Source organism: Pygocentrus nattereri, chromosome 24 (assembly GCF_015220715.1).
Source record: "Pygocentrus nattereri isolate fPygNat1 chromosome 24, fPygNat1.pri, whole genome shotgun sequence".
Classification (NCBI taxonomy): domain Eukaryota; kingdom Metazoa; phylum Chordata; class Actinopteri; order Characiformes; family Serrasalmidae; genus Pygocentrus; species Pygocentrus nattereri.
The window spans coordinates 32,447,427-32,474,980 of NC_051234.1; the positions used below are offsets into that span (position 1 = coordinate 32,447,427).

The 27,554-nt window shown below is 41.5% G+C and overlaps 1 protein-coding gene and 3 non-coding genes across 4 annotated transcripts in view; 1 reads left to right on the forward strand and 3 right to left on the reverse strand.

The window, feature by feature from the left end:
• Positions 1 to 8,736: 8,736 nt before the first annotated feature.
• Positions 8,737 to 27,554, reverse strand: part of pxdc1b (PX domain containing 1b) — a 30,769-nt gene continuing 11,951 nt past the window's right edge. Inside the window, exons 2-5 of the mRNA XM_037533910.1 lie at positions 24,338 to 24,429; positions 17,000 to 17,117; positions 15,177 to 15,288; positions 8,737 to 9,568 (exon numbers count right to left, since the gene is read on the reverse strand). Of these exons, the coding sequence (XP_037389807.1) occupies positions 9,442 to 9,568; positions 15,177 to 15,288; positions 17,000 to 17,117; positions 24,338 to 24,429 (449 nt within the window). The 3' untranslated portion in view covers positions 8,737 to 9,441. The remainder of the gene's footprint in view (positions 9,569 to 15,176; positions 15,289 to 16,999; positions 17,118 to 24,337; positions 24,430 to 27,554) is intronic.
• On the reverse strand, positions 10,639 to 10,772 carry LOC119262410. The gene has a single exon (XR_005129615.1). It is a non-coding gene; the product is annotated as a U8 small nucleolar RNA (small nucleolar RNA).
• LOC119262409 lies at positions 11,569 to 11,702 on the reverse strand. Its single transcript, XR_005129614.1, has one exon. It is a non-coding gene; the product is annotated as a U8 small nucleolar RNA (small nucleolar RNA).
• LOC119262408 lies at positions 12,321 to 12,454 on the forward strand. Its single transcript, XR_005129613.1, has one exon. It is a non-coding gene; the product is annotated as a U8 small nucleolar RNA (small nucleolar RNA).

Sequence of the window (27,554 nt, forward strand, 5' to 3'; positions counted from 1 at the left end):
TTAACATAACTACACCTGAAACACACCCAGCTTAACATAACCACACCTGAAACACACCCAGCTTAACATAACCACACCTGAAACACACCCAGCTTAACATAACCACACCTGAAACACACCCAGCTTAACATAACTACACCTGAAACACACCCAGCTTAACATAACCACACCTGAAACACACCCAGCTTAACATAACTACACCTGAAACACACCCAGCTTAACATAACTACACCTGAAACACACCCAGCTTAACATAACCACACCTGAAACACACCCATCTTAACATAACCACACCTGAAACACACCCAGCTTAACATAACCACACCTGAAACACACCCAGCTTAACATAACTACACCTGAAACACACCCATCTTAACATAACTACACCTGAAACACACCCAGCTTAACATAACTACACCTGAAACACACCCAGCTTAACATAACTACACCTGAAACACACCCAGCTTAACATAACCACACCTGAAACACACCCAGCTTAACATAACTACACCTGAAACACACCCAGCTTAACATAACCACACCTGAAACACACCCAGCTTAACATAATTACACCTGAAACACACCCAGCTTAACATAACTACACCTGAAACACACCCAGCTTAACATAACTACACCTGAAACACACCCAGCTTAACATAACCACACCTGAAACACACCCAGCTTAACATAACCACACCTGAAACACACCCAGCTTAACATAACCACACCTGAAACACACCCAGCTTAACATAACCACACCTGAAACACACCCAGCTTAACATAACCACACCTGAAACACACCCAGCTTAACATAACTACACCTGAAACACACCCAGCTTAACATAACCACACCTGAAACACACCCAGCTTAACATAACCACACCTGAAACACACCCAGCTTAACGTAACCACACCTGAAACACACCCAGCTTAACGTAACCACACCTGAAACACACTCAGCTTAACATAACCACACCTGAAACACACCCAGCTTAACATAACCACACCTGAAACACACCCATCTTAACATAACCACACCTGAAACACACCCAGCTTAACATAACCACACCTGAAACACACCCAGCTTAACATAACTACACCTGAAACACACCCAGCTTAACATAACTACACCTGAAACACACCCAGCTTAACATAACTACACCTGAAACACACCCAGCTTAACATAACCACACCTGAAACACACCCAGCTTAACATAACTACACCTGAAACACACCCAGCTTAACATAACCACACCTGAAACACACCCAGCTTAACATAACCACACCTGAAACACACCCAGCTTAACATAACTACACCTGAAACACACGCAGCTTAACATAACTACACCTGAAACACACCCAGCTTATCATAACCACACCTGAAACACACCCAGCTTAACATAACTACACCTGAAACACACCCAGCTTATCATAACTACACCTGAAACACACCCATCTTATCATAACCACACCTGAAACACACCCATCTTATCATAACCACACCTGAAACACACCCGGCTTAACATAACTACACCTGAAACACACCCAGCTTAAAATAACGACACCTGAAACACACCCAGCTTAACATAACTACACCTGAAACACACCCAGCTTAACATAACCACACCTGAAACACACCCAGCTTAACATAACTACACCTGAAACACACCCAGCTTAACATAACCACACCTGAAACACACCCAGCTTAACATAACCACACCTGAAACACACCCAGCTTAACATAACTACACCTGAAACACACCCAGCTTAACATAACCACACCTGAAACACACCCAGCTTAACATAACCACACCTGAAACACACCCAGCTTAACATAACCACACCTGAAACACACCCAGCTTAACATAACTACACCTGAAACACACCCATCTTAACATAACCACACCTGAAACACACCCATCTTAACATAACTACACCTGAAACACACCCAGCTTAACATAACCACACCTGAAACACACCCAGCTTAACACAACTACACCTGAAACACACCCAGCTTAACATAACTACACCTGAAACACACCCATCTTAACATAACTACACCTGAAACACACCCAGCTTATCATAACTACACCTGAAACACACCCAGCTTATCATAACTACACCTGAAACACACCCAGCTTATCATAACCACACCTGTAATATACTAAAGCTACTTCTACTAGATGTACTTACCTGAGTCAGTTCTTTCCAGCTTCTGTTTATACAGCTCAGTACGTATTTGGTATTTACAGTATTCTGCAAAAGTCCTGGCTGAGAAAATTCTGGGAACATTACAATCTACACCTTTAACAAAATCAGGAAAGGTTGTTATGTGTATTGTATTTATGCTTGTTTGTGTTTATTCTAACGTTGTATAGTGTTTTAAAGGCAGAACCACACTTACAGTCAAGATACATCGTTTTAAATCATTTTCTCATTGCTGTGTCTGATCCACTCAGACCAGCACAACACACACTAACACACCACCACCACGTCAGTGTCACTGCCGTGCTGAGAATGACCCACCACCCAAATAGTACCTGCTCTGTGAGGGTCCATGGGGGTCCTGACCACTGAAGAACAGGGTAACAGAGTATCAGAGAAACAGATGGACTACAGTCTGTAACTGTAGAACTACAGAGTGCAGCTATACGGTCAGTGGAGCTGATCAGATGGACAGAATGTAGAAACAAGGAGGTGCTTTTATGTTTTTTATGCCTTTTACCAAAAAATACTTCATACATTTTCCTGAGCTTACAGTTCATCAACTGGTCCTTAAAGGTGGCGCCCTCTAGTGGTGCTCCACTGCTGAACTTTGACACACTTCTGTTTGACCGTTGTGCAAAATGTTTTTATATAAATGCAAATTTAATGGTTGTGAAGGCCCATAACAGGACGTGATTACATGAAACCTTGCCAATATGCTGCCTGATGTCTGTGACATCATTTTATGATAGTTTTGAGATACAAACCTATACGTCAACTCCATTCATGGTGGAGGGAGACATGCAGGGCGCTGTGAGGCAAAATAGTCCCCAAAGAAAACTCATTATTCCAGATTTTCCACTGTGTTCCATCATCAACATTCCAGATAAGCTCAGAAGAGTCGTGTGGGTTCTCTGGTGGTTCTGGATGGTAAATAAAGTGTCTATATCTGTGTTGTAGTCATGGCGACGCCTGGTTCCCATCAGCACCACTGTAAAGACGTCTGAGCCGTTTCACACCAAACCCCCTGAATCCCTCTGATTACACCTCACACCCTGAGTTATGCAACAAATTTGAAAATTCGGTGGAATTCCCCTTTGAGGATCACTACTGCAGTATGTCCACGAGGTGGCACTGCTGCACATTAATCAAACTGTGATGTGGAAACACTGCTGAACAGGAACCGTGGAGGGTGCTCTGTGTTTAATTTGGACATGGTTCTGTAAATCAGCTGGGAACTCATTTGGTTCTGCCTACAGATCAGCTCAGAACCAGTAACCATACCAATAAGACAAGCGTTTACAAAAAAGCTTTAATGGCCTAAGATGCAAAATAATCATTAACACAAATGAGGCAACTTCAATACGTATTAATAGAATTAGTACTTTGCTTTTCGTCGGCTCCAAAAACAAACAAACACACAAACATATGTTTCACTGCATTGCAGCTCCTAATTGCATAGACTTACAACCGGTTCATGCAGCATGACAATGAGAAATATGGTGAAAGTTAAACTTCGTAACTCATAATTACGCTTAGAAAAATAAATATCCTATATTCATGTTAAATAAAAACAAATAAAACTAAAACACTGTGCTTCATCTCAAAGCTTTGGTCTTCACTTAATACTCTAGTTAAAGAGGTATTTCATCAAATTTTCTAAATTTGCAGTTATATCACAGTTAAGATGTAAACAAAGTCACTGAGAGTGGTTTGATGTGAGGTCTAGATGAACTTAGTAACGATGGTCTATAGTGGTGGTGATAGGAACCAGACGTCTGCCTTTAAAGCACACCCACTGAAAGTTAAGTATCCGTGGCAAAGTGATACAATTTAGAGAATCTGAATTATTTAATGTATTTTCCATCATCAACGTTCCACATAAGCTCAGAAGACTCGTGTGGGTTCTCTGGTGGTTCTGGATGGTAAATAAAGTGTCTATATCTGTGTTGTAGTCATGGCGACGCCTGGTTCCCATCACCACCACTGTAAAGACATCACTCCGTTTGCATCTCAAACACTGAATTATACAGAAATTTTGAAAAATCTGTGGATTTAAGAATCAGTGATGTCCACAGGGAGGCACTGCAAAACAGCTACATTTGCGCTGTTGACACGACGTCCCCCGGTTCCTAAGACCACCGTATGAGTCCGATATCTCACATCAGACCACTCTGAATGACCTTGTTTACATCTCAGTGACTGAATTATGCAGAAACCTTTAAAAATCAGCCAATTTCCCCTTTAATACAATAGTCCTTAGTATCACTGCAGTCATACTGAAGGGTCCTGAAGGGTTCTTCAGTGTCCAGTGGTTCTTTGCACGGTGAAACGGTTCTCCAGATTGATGGAGAACGTGTTGTATATGGTTCTATACAGCACCAAAAGGGCTTCTTCCACTGTTATGATCTCAAGGTTGTAGAAATCCCCTTTTTAGTGCTATATAGAACCTTTTTCACCATGCAAAGAACGATTTAGGCATGAAATGGTTCTGTATAGAGCTCATGGTTCCAAACAGAACCCTAAAGAACCATGTTTTTTTAAAGAATGCAGACAGACAGAAGCGAAAAGGCAACAGTCTGATCGAGACCCAAAAGCCTCCAGAGGGCATTTCCATATGTCCATGTAAGGGTTCTGTCATTTGACTTGAGCCCTTAAACTGGACGCTGCTGCGGCCGAAGCTCAACACGGCACTGAGACGTGCTCCTTTCAGCTGATCACTCAGTTTAAGCAAATGCAGTTTAAGTGAAGCTGTTTTTTCCTCCACCGAACTGCAGCGTCAGCTGCGCTGGGCCAGAAAAGGAGAGCGACCGCTCTGTTTATAGGTCTGGGAACTGGCCCCAGGAGCCACACAAGAATGTTTAGCTCCTCTCTAGGCATGAGTAGTAGATGCTCGAGCCTGCTGGGATCATGAACAATAAAAGTGGCGGAGAAGAAAGCCAATTCAACGAGGTCCTGCATCGATTGGCTGCCCTTGCACGTCATTTCCATTCAGTTGGACACTGGGGTGTCCGCTCCGACATCAGAAAGAAAACGGCAAATATTAAACGGCCCCGTTCGCTCATGTAAACACTTGTGTCCGCGTTATCCCTCCACCTGTGAGCTCTGCTTGCCTGATGGAGAGACGGGGCGAGAGAAAGGCTGAATAACAGTTTCACAGCACGGCTATGAAAGAGCGCAACTTTCTCACGGGCGGCCGGGAGAGCATGACTGCATTACTAAGTAGACTGGAAGCGGGACGGGCGAAGGTGCATGTGTGGAAGCCAGGGGCCTCCAGCCAAGTGACTGTTTAGGCCCCTGCTATTCATGGTACTGACCACAGTTCACAGTCACTCCGTGGAAATGCACCGTATGGATCACCCTACACTGCAGAAAATGGTGCCCTGTCAAGTGAAATGATCTTAAATATAGTCAAGAAATCTAATATTTCTCCTTGAAGCCTCATTTGAGATTATTTATCTTATTTCTAGACATATTTCATTGTTTTAAATGATTTTATTAAGTAAAATTATCTCACTATATTGGCAGATAATTTTGAGCTTGAAACCAGCAAAACAATCTGCCGGGATAGTGAGAGAACTTACTCTTACTCTAGTCTAGTAAGTGTCTAGAAATACACGATATTGCTAAAAGTATTCGATTGTGAGTGCATTTGTGAGGTCAGACACTGATGTTGGACGAGAAGGCCTGGCTCACAGTCTCCGCTCTAATTCAGCCCAAAGGTGTTCTAAGCGGTTGAGGTCAGGACTCAGTCAAGTTCTTCCACACCAAACTGGCTCATCCACGTCTTTATGGACCTGCTTTGTGCACTGGTGGGAGGTCATGTTGGAGCAGGAAGGGGCCGTGGCCAAACTGTTCCCACAAAGTTGGGAGCATGAAATTGTCTCCTGAAAAACACCCCTACACCATGATCCCCCCTCCACCAAACTTTACACTCGGCACAATGCAGTCAGACAAGTACCGTCTCCTGGCAACCGCCAAACCCAGACTCGTCCATCGGATTTCCAGACGGAGAAGCGTGATTGGTCACTCCAGAGAACTCGTCTCCACTGCTCTAGAGTCCAGTGGCGGCGCTTTACACCACTGCATTCCACGCTTTGCATTGCGCTTGGTGATGTAAGGCTTGGATGCAGCTGCTCGGCCATGGAAACCCATTCCATGAAGCTCTCTACGCTGTTCTTGAGCTGATCTGAAGGCCACATGAAGTTTGGAGGTCTGTAGTGATGGACTCTGCAGAAAGTCGGTGACCTCTGCGCACTATGCCCCTCAGCATCCGCTGACCGCTCTGTCATTTTACGTGGCCGACCACTTCGTGGCTGAGTTGCTGTCGTTCCCAATCGCTTCCACTTTGTTATAATCCCACTGACAGTGGACTGTGGAATATTTAGTAGTGAGGAAATTTCACGACTGGACTTGCTGCACAGGTGGCGTCCGATCACGGCACCACGCTGGAATTCACTGAGCTCCTGAGAGCGACCCATTCTTTCACTAATGTCTGTAGAAGCAGTCTGCAGGCCGAGGGGCTCGGCTTTACACACCTGTGGCCACGGAAGAGACTGGAACACCTGAACTCAGTGATCTGGATGGGGGAGTGAAAACTTTTGGAAATATAGTGTAAGCTAAATAATCTTATAATAAGTGCACAACCATCTCAAAATGAGAAATATTAGAAATCGGCTTTAAAGAAAAAAATCTCTGAGTGGTTTTGGTGTCTGCCGATACTCCAGGGAAAAGCGGTATTGTGTCAAATCTAATTTCAATATATCATTTAACATTTTTCAATCTATACTGTATAAGTTACCACTAAAGAAAAAGAGAGAACATCAGTATCCCCAGTGACTCCAAACTTTTGAACTGTGTATATTATAACTTTCCTTATTTTTTTCTTGATTTTAGTCAAAGTTACTGTCAGAGTAAACTGACAGTCCAGAAATACTATAAGCAATGGTACCTTAGCAAGTGTAAACATATAAAATTTAGTCAATATATCTAATATTTCTCTTTTGTAAGAATATTGTAAGATTATTTGACTTAGTTCCTGACCTTTTTTTATTTGTTTTTAAGCACTAAAATCCACATAAAATCCATTATAACAAGTAAAACTGTACAGAATCAGGTGGAATAATCTTATAATATTCTTACAACAATCTCATAATAACAAACATTTGATGGATTGACTACTTTTAAGACGTTTTCACTTGTTAAGATTTTATTTTTTGCAGTGTAACGTGAAGCTCCCTCACAGTCTAGCACGAGGCTGTTTTCACTCAGGTCTAGATAAAGTTCTAAAGGCATAAAGAAGGGCAGAAATACTGCAGACAAAATCTGCAATGATTCTTTGCTCTGTGAAAAACGAGCAGCCAAGACACAGCACCAACAATACTGATATAAAACTAGAAAACATCAATGACAAACAGGCAGAGTCTAGAGAAAGGTCTTCCAGAAGATTTCCTTCCAGCACGTGTGGAGATCCTGAATCCTTCAGCGGTGAGGATGACCTCCTGGCTGGTAATCATCTCAGGAAGAACGCACTGTATTCATTTAGGCAGATTCTCAGAGCACCAAGTGAACAGACACTTCATAATAATGACTATTTTGGACCTAAATTGAGGTCTTTCCATGCCTTTGAGCTCCACTGCAACAGAGGCCAGGCTTCTCCACAGCTGTCACAAGTCCAGGTCATCAGGAGCTCCAGAGTGACACTATGACACTGAGGGGAGCTTCCTCGATTGGTGGCTATCACTATGGCACAATGGGTAAATTTCAACCTTCTCACAAATCCAGAGTTTTTCTAGGAGACAACAGCTGACTGGGAGCGGGAAAACTGCTGAAACACCTTTTCCCAACTGAGAACGGTGATTTGTCTTCACTGTGCACACAATGTCTACCAAGGTTAGGCTGGAATTCCTGGTACTGGCAACGTATCACTTAACACGACTTTGTCTGACTTAATTTATGACTAACAATTAACGTAGAGAAAAATCACTTGCTAGGTTATGACCTGGCAAGTCAATTTACCAGTACACCAATTTATACTGATTATTATGGTACGAAACTGAGTTTGACTGCCATGTAATGCCAGTCAAGATCATTTCACAAACTGCCCTTCATTAGATCTTACTCTGGCTGCCACTGGGCCAGTACGCTCTTGAAAAGATGGTTCTTCAAGGGTTCTTTAGTAAAGAAAATAGTTTTGTATAGAACCATCAAAACTCAACAAACCCTTTGCATGATTAAGGGCTTCTTTGCATAATGAAAGTGTTCTTCAGAATGTGCTGTAGATGGTTCTATATAGAACATTTTTGAAACAGGGTCTGTAAAGCACCAAAAAAGGTTGTTCAATTGCTGCGACGTCAAGCTTGTAACAATACAAGAACCCTATTTGGCACTATATAGAACCCTTTTCAAAATGTTTTGGAATTTGGGTGATTTGGGCTGACTATTGACTTCTACGTTCTTAAAAACGATGGTTCTTTGGTAAAGAAAATGGTTTGATATAGCGCCGAAAAGGGTTCTTCTATTAATACAAGCTTGACATTGAAACAAGAACCCTATTTGGTGCTATAGAACCCAAAAGGGTTCTACATGGATCCATCTACAGCACATTCTCCACCAATCTGAAAAACCTTTTCATGATTCAACTAACCTTTTACTCATGCAAGGTGTTCCTTGTTCTACATAGGACCATTTTCTTTCCTCAAGAACCCTTGAAGTTAATACTTTAACACGGCTCTTCATCCTCTCACCTCCTACCGCCACCTGAACACCCATGTTGCACACTCTATTTAAAGAAACTGGTCTTTCTGATGCCTCTGTTGTCCAGTTCATGACAGGTTGGTCAATTTTCTGCCCATATTATCAGCTGGGAGTAAGAACTGTGCACCACTATATCACAGTCGATTCACTGGATTCAGTATATTCTTCAGAACTGGGACTGATTGAAATGTGTATAAATGAGAACGTGACTCCGTCAGGGATTCCACGGCGCTGCTCGTCCAGCAGATTGTGTCTCCTTGAAGTCAAAATCCAGAGGCACATGAGTGAGAGCAGCTTCAGAGGCACAGATGGGCTCTTCCACAAACACAGCAGAGGGGTTGCTGGGTCCGTATTGACTACATGAAGGCCCGTCTGTATCCATTTCTACCAACCATTTCAAACGCTATTAGCCAGCAGCTGGGCCCACAAGCAGCCGGAGAGGAGGTTTAAAGCATCAGCGCACTTGAGGAATATGCCCTCTCACTCCAAGATGTCTGTTTCGAAGGGCACCAGGTGGTAGTAGGACAGGTTGGTGACGTACGCCTCTGTGTCGTCATCACTGAGGTCCTGTTCCACAGACAGACACTCCTTACCATCGTCCTCATATCTGCAGGGGCAGAAGACATGGGATTAGACCTCTGCATTTAACCCCTCCATGCAGTGAAACACCCACATACACACTAGTGAACACATACACTAGGGGGCAGTGAGCACACTTGCCCGGAGCGGTGGGCAGCCCTACCAGGTTAGGTGTCTTGCTCAAGGGTACTTCAGTCATTGACTGTCAGCTCTGGGGATCGAACCAGCAACCTTCCCATCACAGGGCTGGCTCCCTAACCTCCAGCCCACGACTGCCCCCCTAATGCATGTGACTATATATAATTGCAATCATATGTAAACGTTTTGTGTATTTTAGTTCACAATGTTTTAGTTCACACGATTTCAAATGATGTCCTGGTGAGCGACAATATCTTAAATGTATTCAACATAGTTTTTGCTGATTTGTCACATTTGACTGATTGCGGTCAAATCATTTGAGTATAAGATAAAGACAACCAGAGTAAACGCATTTCATAGCCCAGCTGCGCTTGAGCTTTAGGTCATGAACGGACAGGAGGACATTCTCCTTCAGGATTTCCTGACATGGTTCCGTCAATTGTGACAAGTCGTCCAGGTACTGCAGAAGCAAAGCAGCCCCAGACCATCATACTACCACCACCATGTTTCACTGTTAGTATGATGTTCTTATGGTGGAATGCAAGATCGGGACCCATGTCTTCCAAAAAGTTCCCCCTTTGACTAATCATTCCACAGAATTTTATCCTAAAAGTCTTGGGGGTCATCTAGATGTTTTTTTGGCTTGCAGCTGTCCCAGGGATGTCATTTTTACGTGGCCGACCACTTTGTGGATGAATCCAAGCCTGGATGACTGGGGCTCAGACTCCCAAACACAGCACCTAACTGAACTGCTCAAAACTAAACACAACCTGTAGGCGTTCACATGACATACTCATAAATACAACCCGAAACCTCCACTTACAGCCGAACTAAGCATCATGGGAGCCAAAGTATACACTGGGGTTTCTGCATTAACACTGAAACTGGACCCGTTCTGCTTTCTATAAAGACGTCATTTGCCTGTTTGACTTCACAACACAACTTAACACATCTTAAAGAATCAGACTGGATTCATCAAGGTGTTGAAGCTCCTTGACAAATGTGGATCATAATCACACATTCATTAATCCCAATCATCATGTTCTGCTACCACATCTCTATGGTAACAGGTAAGGATATACCTCCACTGATATAACCAGAACTCTGGCACCATCTGCATTTGGCCAGTGTGCCTGTATAATCAGTCACGGTAACAGACATAAACTACATGCTCATGAAGTGTTTCTGAAAGGCCCACAACAGATTTTGTATAGAAGTCAAGTTAACCGACATTTGAAGCCTTTAAAAGGTCCATTTCAATACATTTCTTGGAGTTTTCCAAATTAGCATAAATTAGCATAGAGGAGCATGGAGCGATCCCATTGGTGGATTTCAGAACAGCTCTAGCTTACTGCCAATGCAGCACCTGTCCTCATTTTTTTATGTATTATTTTAGTAAAAACAAATACAAGTTTAAGTTCTGCCATTTCCCATATGGACAAAAACATGCATTCCGAATGTATTTATGAAAAAAACATTTGGAATATATGAATATGGACAAAAATATTATATATATATATATATATATATATATATATATATATATATATATATATATATATATATATATAGTCCATTACCAAGAAATGTATTTCAGATGGTGAAATTTACCTTTTAAAGACTTCAAATGTCGGTTAACTTGACTTCTATACAAAATCTGTTGTGGGCCTTTCAGAAACACTTCATGAGCATGTAGTTTATGTCTGTTACCGTGACTGATTATACAGGCACACTGGCCAAATGCAGATGGTGCCAGAGTTTTGATCACATCAGTAGAGGTAGATATCTATATTGACACTTAAGACTGAAACTGGACCTGTTCTGCTTTCTATAAAGACATCATTTGCCTGTTTGACTTCACAACACAACTTACTTAACACATCTTAAAGAATCAGACTGGATTCATCAAGGTGTTGAAGCTCCTTGACAAATGTGGATCATAATCACACATTCATTAATCCCAATCATCATGTTCTGCTACCACATCTCTATGGTAACAGGTAAGGATGTACCTCCACTGATGTAACCAGAACTCTGGCACCATCTGCATTTGGCCGGTGTGCCTGTATAATCAGTCATGGTAACATAGATAAACTACATGCTCATGAAGTGTTTCTGAAAGGCCCACAACAGATTTTGTATAGAAGCCTTTAAAAGGTAAATTTCACTATCTCAAATACATTTCTTGGTAATGGACTATATATATATATATATATATATATAACAAATACATTTTTGTCCATATTCATATATTTCAAATTTTTTTTTCATAAATACATTTGGATTGCATGTTTTTGTCCATATGGGAAATGGCAGAACTTAAACTTGTATTTGTTTTTACTAAAATAATACATAAAAAAATGAGGACAGGTGCTGCATTGGCAGTAAGCTAGAGCTGTTCTGAAATCCACCAATGGGATCGCTCCATGCTCCTCTATGCTAATTTATGCTAATTTGGAAAACTCCAAGAAATGTATTGAAATGGACCTTTTAAAGGCTTCAAATGTCGGTTAACTTGACTTCTATACAAAATCTGTTGTGGGCCTTTCAGAAACACTTCATGAGCATGTAGTTTATGTCTGTTACCGTGACTGATTATACAGGCACACTGGCCAAATGCAGATGGTGCCAGAGTTCTGGTTACATCAGTGGAGGTACATCCTTACCTGTTACCATAGAGATGTGGTAGCAGAACATGATGATTGGGATTAATGAATGTGTGATTATAATCCACATTTGTCAAGGAGCTTCAACACCTTGATGAATCCAGTCTGATTCTTTAAGATGTGTTAAGTAAGTTGTGTTGTGAAGTCAAACAGGCAAATGACGTCTTTATAGAAAGCAGAACGGGTCCAGTTTCAGTGTTAATGTAGAAACCCCAGTGTATACTTTGGCTCCCATGATGCTGAGTTCGGCTGTAAGTGGAGGTTTCGGGTTGTATTTATGAGTATGTCATGTGAACGCCTACAGGTTGTGTTTAGTTTTGAGCAGTTCAGTTAGGTGCTGTGTTTGGGAGTCTGAGCCCCAGTCATCCAGGCTTGGATTCTGATTCTTAACCCCGGCAGGATCTCACAGCAGATACACAGAGCATAAGTTCTTTCTTGGAAATAAAGCTGATCTTCTACTGTTGTGCTCTGACTGCGAAATCAAAACAAAGCTGCATTGTGTCTCTGTGACCGGTCTAGGATTTGTCTCTGAGCCCCTAGGCTGTAATTCTTCTGTCTAAGGTATGGAGTGGAGTCAGAGCTGGGCTGAGTAGCGTAAATCAATATCCATATATTTATAACCGATCACATTGATTTATCAGTCTACTCAGGCTTTAGCAGAGCTCAGTAACGCTGAGATTAACTGAAACAGTGAGACGTGAACTCTGCCTCTTTTCTCACTGTGACACAATGCCGTGTGTCTGTTTGTGAAGTGTCAGTAGTGTAGGGGTCTGTGAGGGTGGGTCTGCAGTTTCATTCCTGGGTTTCCTGCTCACACCCAGGGAAGGAAGTGCTGGCCGGAGGTACGTCCTGTGTGTGATGAACCTTTTTGCTCTCAAGGAATATTACACTGACCAAAACCTGCTGTTACAGAATCATTATCTTTCACAGGGTCCTCATGCGTACGACGTAGTGCCTGACTGATCACCAGTAATACTGCCCACTATGTACTTTATATTTTATTTTATTTTATTTCATATTTTATGTTCATAACCCAACAGTTTCAGTTAAATAGTATTTTACTGACAGATTTCTAACAGCAGAAAACCATAAAGTCTCAGAATGTCCCATAACATTTGTTTTGGTTTCTGTTTTTATTAATTATTTCCTATTTTTCTTGTTTGTGAATCAGTTCTGTTGATAGATATGTGAGTTTTTTTCAGTTTTAATTTCAACTTTGGCTGTATTTGAAATGTGTTTGTAATTTAGCCATTTTGCACTCAAGTTCAGATATTACACTATACACTATATTTCCAAAAGTGTTCGGTCGTCTGGCTTCACACACATATGAACTTGAATGACGTCCCATTCTTAATCCATAGGGTTTAATGTGATGTCGGCCCACCCTTTGCAGCTATAACAGCTTCAGCTCTTCTGGGAAGGCTTTCCACAAGGGTTAGGAGTGTTCATGGGAATTTCTGACCGTTCTTCCAGAAGCGCCTTTGTGAGGTCAGACGCTGATGTTGGACGAGAAGGCCTGGCTCACAGTCTCCACTCTAATTCATCCCAAAGGTGTTCTATGGGGTTGAGGTCAGGACTCTGTGCAGGCCAGTCAAGTTCTTCCACACCAAACTGGCTCATCCGTGTCTTTATGGACCTGCTTTGTGCACTGGTGGTCAGTCATGTTGGAGCAGGAAGGGGCCGTCCCCCAAACTGTTCCCACAAAGTTGGGAGCGTGAAATTGTCCAAAATCTCTTGGTGCTGAAGCTTTAAGAGTTCCTTTCACTGGAACTAAGGGGCCGAGCCCAACTCCGGAGAAACAACCCCACACCATGATCCCCCCTCACCCAAACTTTACACTCGGCACAATGCAGTCAGACAAGTACCGTCTCCTGGCAACCGCCAAACCCAGAATCATCCATCGGATTTCCAGACGGAGAAGCGTGATTGGTCAGTCCAGAGAACACGTCTCCACTGCTCTAGAGTCCAGTGGCGGCGCTTTACTCCACTGCATTCCACGCTTTGCACTGCGCTTGGTGATATAAGGCTTGGATGCAGCTGCTCGGCCATGGAAACCCATTCCATGAAGCTCTCTACGCTGTTCTTGAGCTGATCTGAAGGCCACATGAAGTTTGGAGGTCTGTAGTGATTGACTCTGCAGAAAGTCGGTGACCTCTGCGCACTATGCCCCTCAGCATCCGCTGACCGCTCTGTCATTTTACGTGGCCGACCACTTCATGGCTGAGTTACTGTCGTTCCCAATCGCTTCCACTTTGTTATAATCCCACTGACAGTGGACTGTGGAATATTTAGTAGTGAGGAAATTTCACGACTGGACTTGCTGCACAGGTGGCGTCCGATCACGGCACCACGCTGGAATTCACTGAGCTCCTGAGAGCGACCCATTCTTTCACTAATGTCTGTAGAAGCAGTCTGCAGGCCTAGGGGCTCGGCTTTATACACCTGTGGCCATGGAAGTGACTGGAACTCCTGGATTCAATTATTTGGATGCGTGACTGAATACTTTTGGAAATATAGTGTATCAGAAATTTGCTGGAATATGTAAGTTATTATTACGTGTTTTGTCAACATTGGTAGGTTCCTGGGACTTAAATATCAGTTCCAACTGTGCTGGAACTTAGAAGATCTAGTCATGATTAGGGAAGGGAGAAACTTCAAACCAGCTGAACTAACCTATTTGTAAAAATGTAGGTATAAAAGTTTAAGAATGAAGCCTGGACATCATTTTTAGGATGAAACTCAAGCCTGTAATCACATATGAAACAAACCCAGTCAAAGCGAAAGAAATAAACGGTGTGTATCGCAGCAAACAAAAGAAAAAGAGGGACTCACGAGTGCTCGGCTGAGTCTGTGGACGAGGGTCTCTCCTTATCCTGTGGAACATTCTCATCAAACACAATGGTCTCTGTGTTGGCCAGACAGAACCCGTTAGACCTCATAATCTCTGGAAAACAAACACGTAAACAAGTGTAATGAGCTTACAGCGTTTGTTCATCACTGGTTGTGAAACGACGCTCAATATGACCCTTTTATAAGTGTTCACAGTGGCCGTGTTCCAGAGCAGCTGTGTAGTTATAGGGGCACTTTTCAAACACAAAGCCGCATCTTGCCCAGTGAAATGATCTTAAATGTAGTCAATGCATCTAATATTTCTCATTTTGAGATTATTGTTAGCATATTATAGAAATATTTAATACATTTTTATCATTATTTATTATTTTTGGACATGTTTTACTTGTTTTGAGTGATTTTAGTGAGTCAAATGATCTCCTTATAGTGTCGAAACGGTTTCAGGCACATTTTTTAAAACAGGCAAAGTTATCTGCCAATATATTGAGATAATTCGACTAATTAAAAACAGTCAACACAGGTCAAATATGTCTAGAAATAAGTTAATAATCCTATAACAACGTTAAACTCAGTCATATTAGATACAGTACTGTGTGAAAGTCTGAGGCACCCAAGACTCATTTTCAAAATCTATTCGTTTGTGTAGTTTGTGTTTATTTGCTGAGAAAAGTGTTAATATTTGAATAAACTAAATGTATAGAATATTAATTTATATATATATATAATAAACAGTGCTTTTCTGGATGTGAGTGTGTGTGTTGACCCATCTCCAAGCCTCTCCTCCTCGAGGAAGTCCAGTATTATATGTAGTTATAAAGCAGCTCCTGGTTTGACCAATCAGTGCTCAGTAAAATGAGCTCATGATGTAACTGATGATATTAACGAGTCTCTGTGGCGGCTGTGAAGGTGTCGAGGAAAAATAAGGACCCGAGAAATTCTGTTTACTGTTTATTGTTTTTCTGTTTATCTGAATTATGAATACGACTTTATTCTGATGTATATTGTGATAAACTCACTGCTGAGGGAAGCTGGTTAAACATTTACTTAGACGCCTAAAACTTTCACACAGCGCTGTAAATCAACTAGATTTGAGATCAATTCACTTGACAAGATGCCACATTTCCAGTGGGATCAATTTGCAGAAGACACAGTTATGAGCTGTGAGCAATAGTTATACAAAAGAGTAGATTATTACATAATCTCCTTTTAATAGCTGCCATCATAATCCCAGTTATTTAGGCTGAACTGCATTATTTCCCCGCAGTAGACTCACATGCAGAACATGGCATGGATGTATTTTCATTTCAGTTGAGACACAATAAAAGAAAGTAGGAAAGACATTCATGAAGCAAGTTATGGGTCTCACAGAAACAATAGGTTCTCAACCAGGTACACGGTCAGAACGCTGAGTGCTAGAACACCTGTACAGTTACAGACTGTAGTCCATCTGTTTCTCTGATACTCAGTTAGCCTGTTCTTCAGTGGTCAGGACCCCCATGGACCCTCACAGAGCAGGTACTGTTTGGGTGGTGGGTCATTCTCAGCACTGCAGTAACACTGACGTGGTGGTGGTGTGTTAGTGTGTGTTGCGCTGGTCTGAGTGGATCAGACACAACAGTGCTGCTGGAGTTTTTAAACACTGTGTCCACTCACTGTCCACTCTATTGGACACTCCTACCTTGTAGACCAGGGTAAAAGGGGGCTAACTTAGTATGCAGAGAAACAGACGGACTACAGTCTGTAACTGTACAGGCCTAAAAAGATCTTGTAGTAATGTTTAGTGCAACACTACCAGTTTGATATACCTGAGATCTTGACTGGACTCTGGAAGCACGGCTGTATCTTGTGGACGTTGTCGTTTCGCAGCACTTGATCAAGTGGCGAACGTTCAAAGAACGTTAGGACAACCTCTGACCTGGAAAACTGGAAAACATATCAGTATTGGTAACCGGTTGAGGACCTACAGGCATTCATAGCCTGAGAAAAACAAGCAGTATTAATCATTAATTCCAGAGCAAAGCAGGTTTTTCCACGTGACCAGTATGAAGCTCATGAAATTACACGGAATGAAAGGATTACAAAAGATTGATTATACAATACATTCATATTACAATACATTCATATTACGGGGTTAAAATAAAACAACAAATGAGGTTTTTTCCTAAAATATTACAGAGATCTGTTTTGCAGGATGTCAACCATATGGCAAAGGTCCTGGAGGGCGAGGATAGTCTTGTAGTTCCCCTACTGTTACTGAGCTCTGCTAAAGCCTGAGTAGACTGATAAATCAATGTGATCGGTTATTAATCTCAGTGTTACTGAGCTCTGCTAAAGCCTGAGTAGACTGATAAATCAATGTGATCGGTTATTAATCTCAGCGTTACTGAGCTCTGCTAAAGTCTGAGTAGACTGATAAATCAATGTGATCGGTTATTAATCTCAGCGTTACTGAGCTCTGCTAAAGCCTGAGTAGACTGATAAATCAATGTGATCAGTTATTAATCTCAGTGTTACTGAGCTCTGCTAAAGTCTGAGTAGACTGATAAATCAATGTGATCGGTTATTAATCTCAGCGTTACTGAGCTCTGCTAAAGTCTGAGTAGACTGATAAATCAATGTGATCGGTTATTAATCTCAGCGTTACTGAGCTCTGCTAAAGTCTGAGTAGACTGATAAATCAATGTGATCGGTTATTAATCTCAGCGTTACTGAGCTCTGCTAAAGTCTGAGTAGACTGATAAATCAATGTGATCGGTTATTAATCTCAGCGTTACTGAGCTCTGCTAAAGTCTGAGTAGACTGATAAATCAATGTGATCGGTTATTAATCTCAGTGTTACTGAGCTCTGCTAAAGCCTGAGTAGACTGATAAATCAATGTGATCGGTTATTAATCTCAGCGTTACTGAGCTCTGCTAAAGCCTGTGTAGACTGATAAATCAATGTGATCGGTTATTAATCTCAGCGTTACTGAGCTCTGCTAAAGTCTGAGTAGACTGATAAATCAATGTGATCGGTTATTAATCTCAGCGTTACTGAGCTCTGCTAAAGCCTGAGTAGACTGATAAATCAATGTGATCGGTTATTAATCTCAGCGTTACTGAGCTCTGCTAAAGCCTGAGTAGACTGATAAATCAATGTGATCGGTTATTAATCTCAGCGTTACTGAGCTCTGCTAAAGCCTGAGTAGACTGATAAATCAATGTGATCGGTTATTAATCTCAGTGTTACTGAGCTCTGCTAAAGTCGGAGTAGACTGATAAATCAATGTGATCAGTTATTAATCTCAGCGTTACTGAGCTCTGCTAAAGTCTGAGTAGACTGATAAATCAATGTGATCGGTTATTAATCTCAGCGTTACTGAGCTCTGCTAAAGCCTGAGTAGACTGATAAATCAATGTGATCGGTTATTAATCTCAGCGTTACTGAGCTCTGCTAAAGCCTGAGTAGACTGATAAATCAATGTGATCGGTTATTAATCTCAGCGTTACTGAGCTCCGCTAAAGTCTGAGTAGACTGATAAATCAATGTGATCAGTTATTAATCTCAGCCTTACTGAGCTCTGCTAAAGCCTGAGTAGACTGATAAATCAATATGATCGGTTATTAATCTCAGCGTTACTGAGCTCTGCTAAAGCCTGAGTAGACTGATAAATCAATGTGATCGGTTATTAATCTCAGCGTTACTGAGCTCCGCTAAAGCCTGAGTAGACTGATAAATCAATGTGATCGGTTATTAATCTCAGCGTTACTGAGCTCCGCTAAAGCCTGAGTAGACTGATAAATCAATGTGATCGGTTATTAATCTCAGTGTTACTGAGCTCTGCTAAAGCCTGAGTAGACTGATAAATCAATGTGATCAGTTATTAATCTCAGTGTTACTGAGCTCTGCTAAAGCCTGAGTAGACTGATAAATCAATGTGATCAGTTATTAATCTGTGTTACTGAGCTCTGCTAAAGTCTGAGTAGACTGATAAATCAATGTGATCAGTTATTAATCTCAGCGTTACTGAGCTCTGCTAAAGCCTGAGTAGACTGATAAATCAATGTGATCAGTTATTAATCTCAGCGTTACTGAGCTCTGTTAAAGCCTGAGTAGACTGATAAATCAATGTGATCGGTTATTAATCTCAGCGTTACTGAGCTCTGCTAAAGCCTGAGTAGACTGATAAATCAATGTGATCAGTTATTAATCTCAGCGTTACTGAGCTCTGCTAAAGCCTGAGTAGACTGATAAATCAATGTGATCAGTTATTAATCTCAGCGTTACTGAGCTCTGTTAAAGCCTGAGTAGACTGATAAATCAATGTGATCGGTTATTAATCTCAGCGTTACTGAGCTCTGCTAAAGTCTGAGTAGACTGATAAATCAATGTGATCGGTTATTAATCTCAGCGTTACTGAGCTCTGCTAAAGTCTGAGTAGACTGATAAATCAATGTGATCAGTTATTAATCTCAGCGTTACTGAGCTCTGCTAAAGTCTGAGTAGACTGATAAATCAATGTGATCGGTTATTAATCTCAGTGTTACTGAGCTCTGCTAAAGCCTGAGTAGACTGATAAATCAATGTGATCAGTTATTAATCTCAGTGTTACTGAGCTCTGCTAAAGCCTGAGTAGACTGATAAATCAATGTGATCGGTTATTAATCTCAGCGTTACTGAGCTCTGCTAAAGCCTGAGTAGACTGATAAATCAATGTGATCAGTTATTAATCTCAGCGTTACTGAGCTCTGCTAAAGTCTGAGTAGACTGATAAATCAATGTGATCGGTTATTAATCTCAGCGTTACTGAGCTCTGCTAAAGTCTGAGTAGACTGATAAATCAATGTGATCGGTTATTAATCTCAGCGTTACTGAGCTCTGCTAAAGCCTGAGTAGACTGATAAATCAATGTGATCAGTTATTAATCTCAGCGTTACTGAGCTCTGCTAAAGCCTGAGTAGACTGATAAATCAATGTGATCGGTTATTAATCTCAGCATTACTGAGCTCTGCTAAAGCCTGAGTAGACTGATAAATCAATGTGATCGGTTATTAATCTCAGCGTTACTGAGCTCTGCTAAAGTCTGAGTAGACTGATAAATCAATGTGATCAGTTATTAATCTCAGCGTTACTGAGCTCTGCTAAAGTCTGAGTAGACTGATAAATCAATGTGATCGGTTATTAATCTCAGCGTTACTGAGCTCTGCTAAAGTCTGAGTAGACTGATAAATCAATGTGATCGGTTATTAATCTCAGCGTTACTGAGCTCTGCTAAAGTCTGAGTAGACTGATAAATCAATGTGATCGGTTATTAATCTCAGCGTTACTGAGCTCTGCTAAAGCCTGAGTAGACTGATAAATCAATGTGATCGGTTATTAATCTCAGCGTTACTGAGCTCTGCTAAAGTCTGAGTAGACTGATAAATCAATGTGATCGGTTATTAATCTCAGCGTTACTGAGCTCTGCTAAAGTCTGAGTAGACTGATAAATCAATGTGATCGGTTATTAATCTCAGCGTTACTGAGCTCTGCTAAAGTCTGAGTAGACTGATAAATCAATGTGATCGGTTATTAATCTCAGCGTTACTGAGCTCTGCTAAAGTCTGAGTAGACTGATAAATCAATGTGATCGGTTATTAATCTCAGCGTTACTGAGCTCTGCTAAAGCCTGAGTAGACTGATAAATCAATGTGATCAGTTATTAATCTCAGTGTTACTGAGCTCTGCTAAAGCCTGAGTAGACTGATAAATCAATGTGATCGGTTATTAATCTCAGCGTTACTGAGCTCTGCTAAAGCCTGAGTAGACTGATAAATCAATGTGATCGGTTATTAATCTCAGCGTTACTGAGCTCTGCTAAAGTCTGAGTAGACTGATAAATCAATGTGATCGGTTATTAATCTCAGCGTTACTGAGCTCTGCTAAAGTCTGAGTAGACTGATAAATCAATGTGATCGGTTATTAATCTCAGCGTTACTGAGCTCTGCTAAAGCCTGAGTAGACTGATAAATCAATGTGATCGGTTATTAATCTCAGCGTTACTGAGCTCTGCTAAAGCCTGAGTAGACTGATAAATCAATGTGATCGGTTATTAATCTCAGCGTTACTGAGCTCTGCTAAAGCCTGAGTAGACTGATAAATCAATGTGATCGGTTATTAATCTCAGCGTTACTGAGCTCTGCTAAAGCCTGAGTAGACTGATAAATCAATGTGATCAGTTATTAATCTCAGCGTTACTGAGCTCTGCTAAAGTCTGAGTAGACTGATAAATCAATGTGATCGGTTATTAATCTCAGCGTTACTGAGCTCTGCTAAAGTCTGAGTAGACTGATAAATCAATGTGATCGGTTATTAATCTCAGCGTTACTGAGCTCTGCTAAAGCCTGAGTAGACTGATGAATCAATGTGATCAGTTATTAATCTCAGCGTTACTGAGCTCTGCTAAAGCCTGAGTAGACTGATAAATCAATGTGATCAGTTATTAATCTCAGCGTTACTGAGCTCTGATAAAGCCTGAGTAGACTGATAAATCAATGTGATCAGTTATTAATCTCAGCGTTACTGAGCTCTGCTAAAGCCTGAGTAGACTGATAAATCAATGTGATCAGTTATTAATCTCAGCGTTACTGAGCTCTGCTAAAGCCTGAGTAGACTGATAAATCAATGTGATCGGTTATTAATCTCAGCGTTACTGAGCTCTGCTAAAGCCTGAGTAGACTGATAAATCAATGTGATCGGTTATTAATCTCAGTGTTACTGAGCTCTGCTAAAGCCTGAGTAGACTGATAAATCAATGTGATCAGTTATTAATCTCAGCGTTACTGAGCTCTGCTAAAGTCTGAGTAGACTGATAAATCAATGTGATCAGTTATTAATCTCAGCGTTACTGAGCTCTGCTAAAGCCTGAGTAGACTGATAAATCAATGTGATCGGTTATTAATCTCAGTGTTACTGAGCTCTGCTAAAGCCTGAGTAGACTGATAAATCAATGTGATCAGTTATTAATCTCAGCGTTACTGAGCTCTGCTAAAGCCTGAGTAGACTGATAAATCAATGTGATCAGTTATTAATCTCAGTGTTACTGAGCTCTGCTAAAGCCTGAGTAGACTGATAAATCAATGTGATCAGTTATTAATCTCAGTGTTACTGAGCTCTGCTAAAGTCTGAGTAGACTGATAAATCAATGTGATCGGTTATTAATCTCAGTGTTACTGAGCTCTGCTAAAGCCTGAGTAGACTGATAAATCAATGTGATCGGTTATTAATCTCAGCGTTACTGAGCTCTGCTAAAGCCTGAGTAGACTGATAAATCAATGTGATCAGTTATTAATCTCAGCGTTACTGAGCTCTGCTAAAGCCTGAGTAGACTGATAAATCAATGTGATCGGTTATTAATCTCAGCGTTACTGAGCTCTGCTAAAGCCTGAGTAGACTGATAAATCAATGTGATCGGTTATTAATCTCAGCGTTACTGAGCTCTGCTAAAGCCTGAGTAGACTGATAAATCAATGTGATGATCAGTTATTAATCTCAGCGTTACTGAGCTCTGCTAAAGCCTGAGTAGACTGATAAATCAATGTGATCGGTTATTAATCTCAGCGTTACTGAGCTCTGCTAAAGTCTGAGTAGACTGATAAATCAATGTGATCGGTTATTAATCTCAGCGTTACTGAGCTCTGCTAAAGCCTGAGTAGACTGATAAATCAATGTGATCGGTTATTAATCTCAGCGTTACTGAGCTCTGCTAAAGCCTGAGTAGACTGATAAATCAATGTGATCAGTTATTAATCTCAGCGTTACTGAGCTCTGCTAAAGCCTGAGTAGACTGATAAATCAATGTGATCGGTTATTAATCTCAGCGTTACTGAGCTCTGCTAAAGTCTGAGTAGACTGATAAATCAATGTGATCGGTTATTAATCTCAGTGTTACTGAGCTCTGCTAAAGTCTGAGTAGACTGATAAATCAATGTGATCGGTTATTAATCTCAGCGTTACTGAGCTCTGCTAAAGCCTGAGTAGACTGATAAATCAATGTGATCAGTTATTAATCTCAGCGTTACTGAGCTCTGCTAAAGCCTGAGTAGACTGATAAATCAATGTGATCGGTTATTAATCTCAGCGTTACTGAGCTCTGCTAAAGCCTGAGTAGACTGATAAATCAATGTGATCGGTTATTAATCTCAGTGTTACTGAGCTCTGCTAAAGCCTGAGTAGACTGATAAATCAATGTGATCGGTTATTAATCTCAGCGTTACTGAGCTCTGCTAAAGCCTGAGTAGACTGATAAATCAATGTGATCGGTTATTAATCTCAGCGTTACTGAGCTCTGCTAAAGCCTGAGTAGACTGATAAATCAATGTGATCAGTTATTAATCTCAGCGTTACTGAGCTCTGCTAAAGCCTGAGTAGACTGATAAATCAATGTGATCGGTTATTAATCTCAGCGTTACTGAGCTCTGCTAAAGCCTGAGTAGACTGATAAATCAATGTGATCGGTTATTAATCTCAGCGTTACTGAGCTCTGCTAAAGCCTGAGTAGACTGATAAATCAATGTGATCAGTTATTAATCTCAGCGTTACTGAGCTCTGCTAAAGCCTGAGTAGACTGATAAATCAATGTGATCAGTTATTAATCTCAGTGTTACTGAGCTCTGCTAAAGCCTGAGTAGACTGATAAATCAATGTGATCAGTTATTAATCTCAGCGTTACTGAGCTCTGCTAAAGCCTGAGTAGACTGATAAATCAATGTGATCGGTTATTAATCTCAGCGTTACTGAGCTCTGCCCCCCAACCAAAAATAAATAAATAAAGCCTGCCAGGTTAGTTAGCCCACACCCAACTAGATAAATTTATTATATGATGCTAATCGTTTTATTCTATTTATTTATACGCATAGAGCTTAAAATGAACTTGAGTGTTTAGACGGCTGCAGGAGTCTATCTATGATTCCTTTACTGGACTTAACAGGACAAAACATCTACACAAAATGCATATAGCAGGCTCTACACTGCCCTCTAGTGGAGTCGAGACCTCTCATGGTTCTTCTAACTCCAGAGAGACACTAATTAGCTCATAAGAAATTCTAATCTAACAGTTATGAAAGATCTACTATGTTTGCTGTACAAGATCTCTGGTATGTTAAGAGAGGTGATGGTTTCTGACCTTCCATGGCATGTTGATGGTGTTCTTCAGCAGCTTCTCCACCTCGTTCAGCTTGACCTCGATGTCCTTCGCTTCTTTAATCCTCACAAGGCCTGCAGACACAGAAAGACATAACGTCAACAGCTCTGGCAGCAGCCGGAGATTCAAAAGCAGCCACATCAGGTCCAGTTCAGAGAGCATTTTAGACTGGGGCTGTTTATTGTTCTCATTAAAAGTCTTATTACAATCTGTTGAACGAGTCAAAGCCTTCAACTTTAAACAATGCCACACATCTGGATTTAGTTACGGTTGCACGGGCCGCAAACCGCTTCCCAAATTACACGCCATCTAGACTCGTGCTAGAACCCCTCCTGCAGCTCAGGCTCAAAACGGCTTCAGCGTCATATTTCTTCACCTTTATTTTTTACAGTATATCCAGGAAAACCTTCCTGTGGCCTTTCTGCACATAATGCCGTCTTATCTGAATCCACAGAAACGCGCACAAAAGCAACCAGGCAGACCCCAGACACCCTCTGTAGTCTCGGCAAAGGCTACTGCAAACGTTAGCCAGAGGCTGACCATCAGCTGACAATGCTAACCTTTCCACTCAAACAATGCTGAACTCTATCTCTGCTCTCCTCAAACAGCAGACAGAGAAGAATAGAACTTTTTTCCAGCTCACATTCCTGCAGCACACAAGGGTGTCAGGCAGAGAACGCTGTCATCAGTACTCCTAAACAGTCTGTACAGGCAAATGTTTAGCATAGCCAGGCATTACTGTTGCTCTTGAGGAGCTCAAGGGCTAATAAGCTTAATCCGCAGTGGCTTATACTGATAATACGGAGCGTGTTTACAGTCTGAGAACAGGCCCAGACCATTCCATGTGTTTCACAGGCAAATGCCCAGGAAATGAAAAGAAATACTAAAAAATTGGAGACTGATTCTCCAAGGGTTCTTAAGTAAAGGCAATGGCTTCATTTGGAAAATCATACCTAACCGAACATAAACACACCTGTAACACACCTAACCTAACATAACCACACCTGTAACACACCTAACCTAACATAACCACACCCGTAACACACCTAACCTAACATAACCACACCTGAAACACATCTAACCTAACATAACCACACCTGTGACACACCTAACCTAACCTAACCACACCTGTGACACACCTAACCTAACATAACCACACCTGTGACACACCTAACCTAACCTAACCACACCTGTGACACACCTAACCTAACCTAACCACACCTGTAACACACCTAACCTAACATAACCACACCTGTAACACACCTAACCTAACCTAACCACACCTGTAACACACCAAACCTAACCTAACCACACCTGTAACACACCTAACCTAACCTAACCACACCTGTAACACACCAAACCTAACATAACCACACCTGTAACACACCTAACCTAACATAACCACACCTGTAACACACCTAACCTAACCTAACCACACCTGTAACACACCTAACCTAACCTAACCACACCTGTAACACACCTAACCTAACATAACCACACCTGTAACACACCTAACCTAACATAACCACACCTGTAACACACCTAACCTAACCTAACCACACCTGTAACACACCTAACCTAACATAACCACACCTGTAACACACCTTACATCACATAACCACACCTGTAACACACCTTACATCACATGACCATACCTGTAACAAACCTTACCTCACATGACCATACCTGTAATAGTGCAAGAACCACTGACAGTTCACATCACATCTTGAAAACATCTCAAAACTGCTGGCTGGATCATAATTAGGACAGAGCATGTTTGCTAGGCAATAGTTGAAGATGTCAGCTAATCTATCTGAGGTTTTAGCTACAGTTACAGACGACATTCCATTAAAACTTCCATAAAACCGCTTAAAACGTTCCATTTTTCAAATGCAGCATCCACAAAGTGTGGCACTTCTGTTCTGTTCTTTAGACTGAAGGTTATTCTGGAAAAACTGAAGCTGAGTGGAATCAGGCAGGCCTTTAGCAGCCGTTTCCTTCTGTACAGCGCAGTGCCCGCAGCAAAAAACGGGACTAAAGTAAAATTCTCTGCTGAAGACTCGGGTTCCGACTCAGACTCCTTAACCAGAGACTTGAGACTTGACTTGGACTCACATGAACTGACTTCTGAACGTCTCTGATACTTGAAGAATGGGGCTGGCTGACAACCAGAAGAGAAACTAGCGAGATGTGAACAGGAAAGGAGTGGCTTAGTTGAACTGTAAGCAAGTCACAAAGTACCAGAGCCAATTTTCTCATGGCCTGAAAGTGGAAAAGTTTCTGGACTTCGCAGGAAACAAGACAGACTGACCCATGAGGCTGCAGTGTGTTCATGTGAGCTCCATCTACTCAGAATCGCTTCGCTCTTTCCATGATGACGATGTCAATGATGAAGAGGCCGATGAGGATGACCACAGAGTCAATCACACTAACTCACATACATACAGACTCAGTGACCACACAGCTGTGTACTGCGTCACAGCACACCAGCCTCGGCCCTGATGTAGCAGCTATTCATTACTGCTGACCCAAGCTGGTGACATCAGCCCCCGGGGCAGCAAAGAAGGATTAGCTGGGTAAATCACCTCTGGTTCTTGGGGACTCTTCCACTCCTGCCTGGACTGCACTACACATTTTAAAGCTCCCAAGTTTAAGACTATTCTCAAGAACACAATATATTTTTCATGCAAAAACAAGACAGTTTAACTAGTTGACAGATAACGTCCAGCTGGGGGACTGTTGCCTGGTCTCAACTCTGAGAGGGCCTATTGTAAATCAGGGGCTTAGGATGTTAAGGGACCCTCAAGAGCAGGGCTGCCCCAAAGAATCTTTCCCAGTACCAGTTCTGGGTCCCTGCACAGTGATTTAGAGTTTTTCCACACCTGAATCAACTTACTGGCTAATCACGAAGCTCCCCATAAGTCAAATCAGGTGTACAAAGTCCAAAGTAAGGGAGTAAAGAGGCGCAGAGCACCGGGAGCGAATACCACCGCTTTAACCCCTTAAACCCTGAAGACCTGTATGTAGGCCCACACGTCTGTCCCTTAACTCAGTGGTAGGAATCAATGGAGACCCCACAATACAATATTATCATGATACTTCAGGCAAAGTAGGGTTTTTTTGTCTTTGTGACGTGTTTAGTTTTGCCATATATTGCAGTTTATTACTTTTGATCAGTAATAAAAAACAATATATTTGA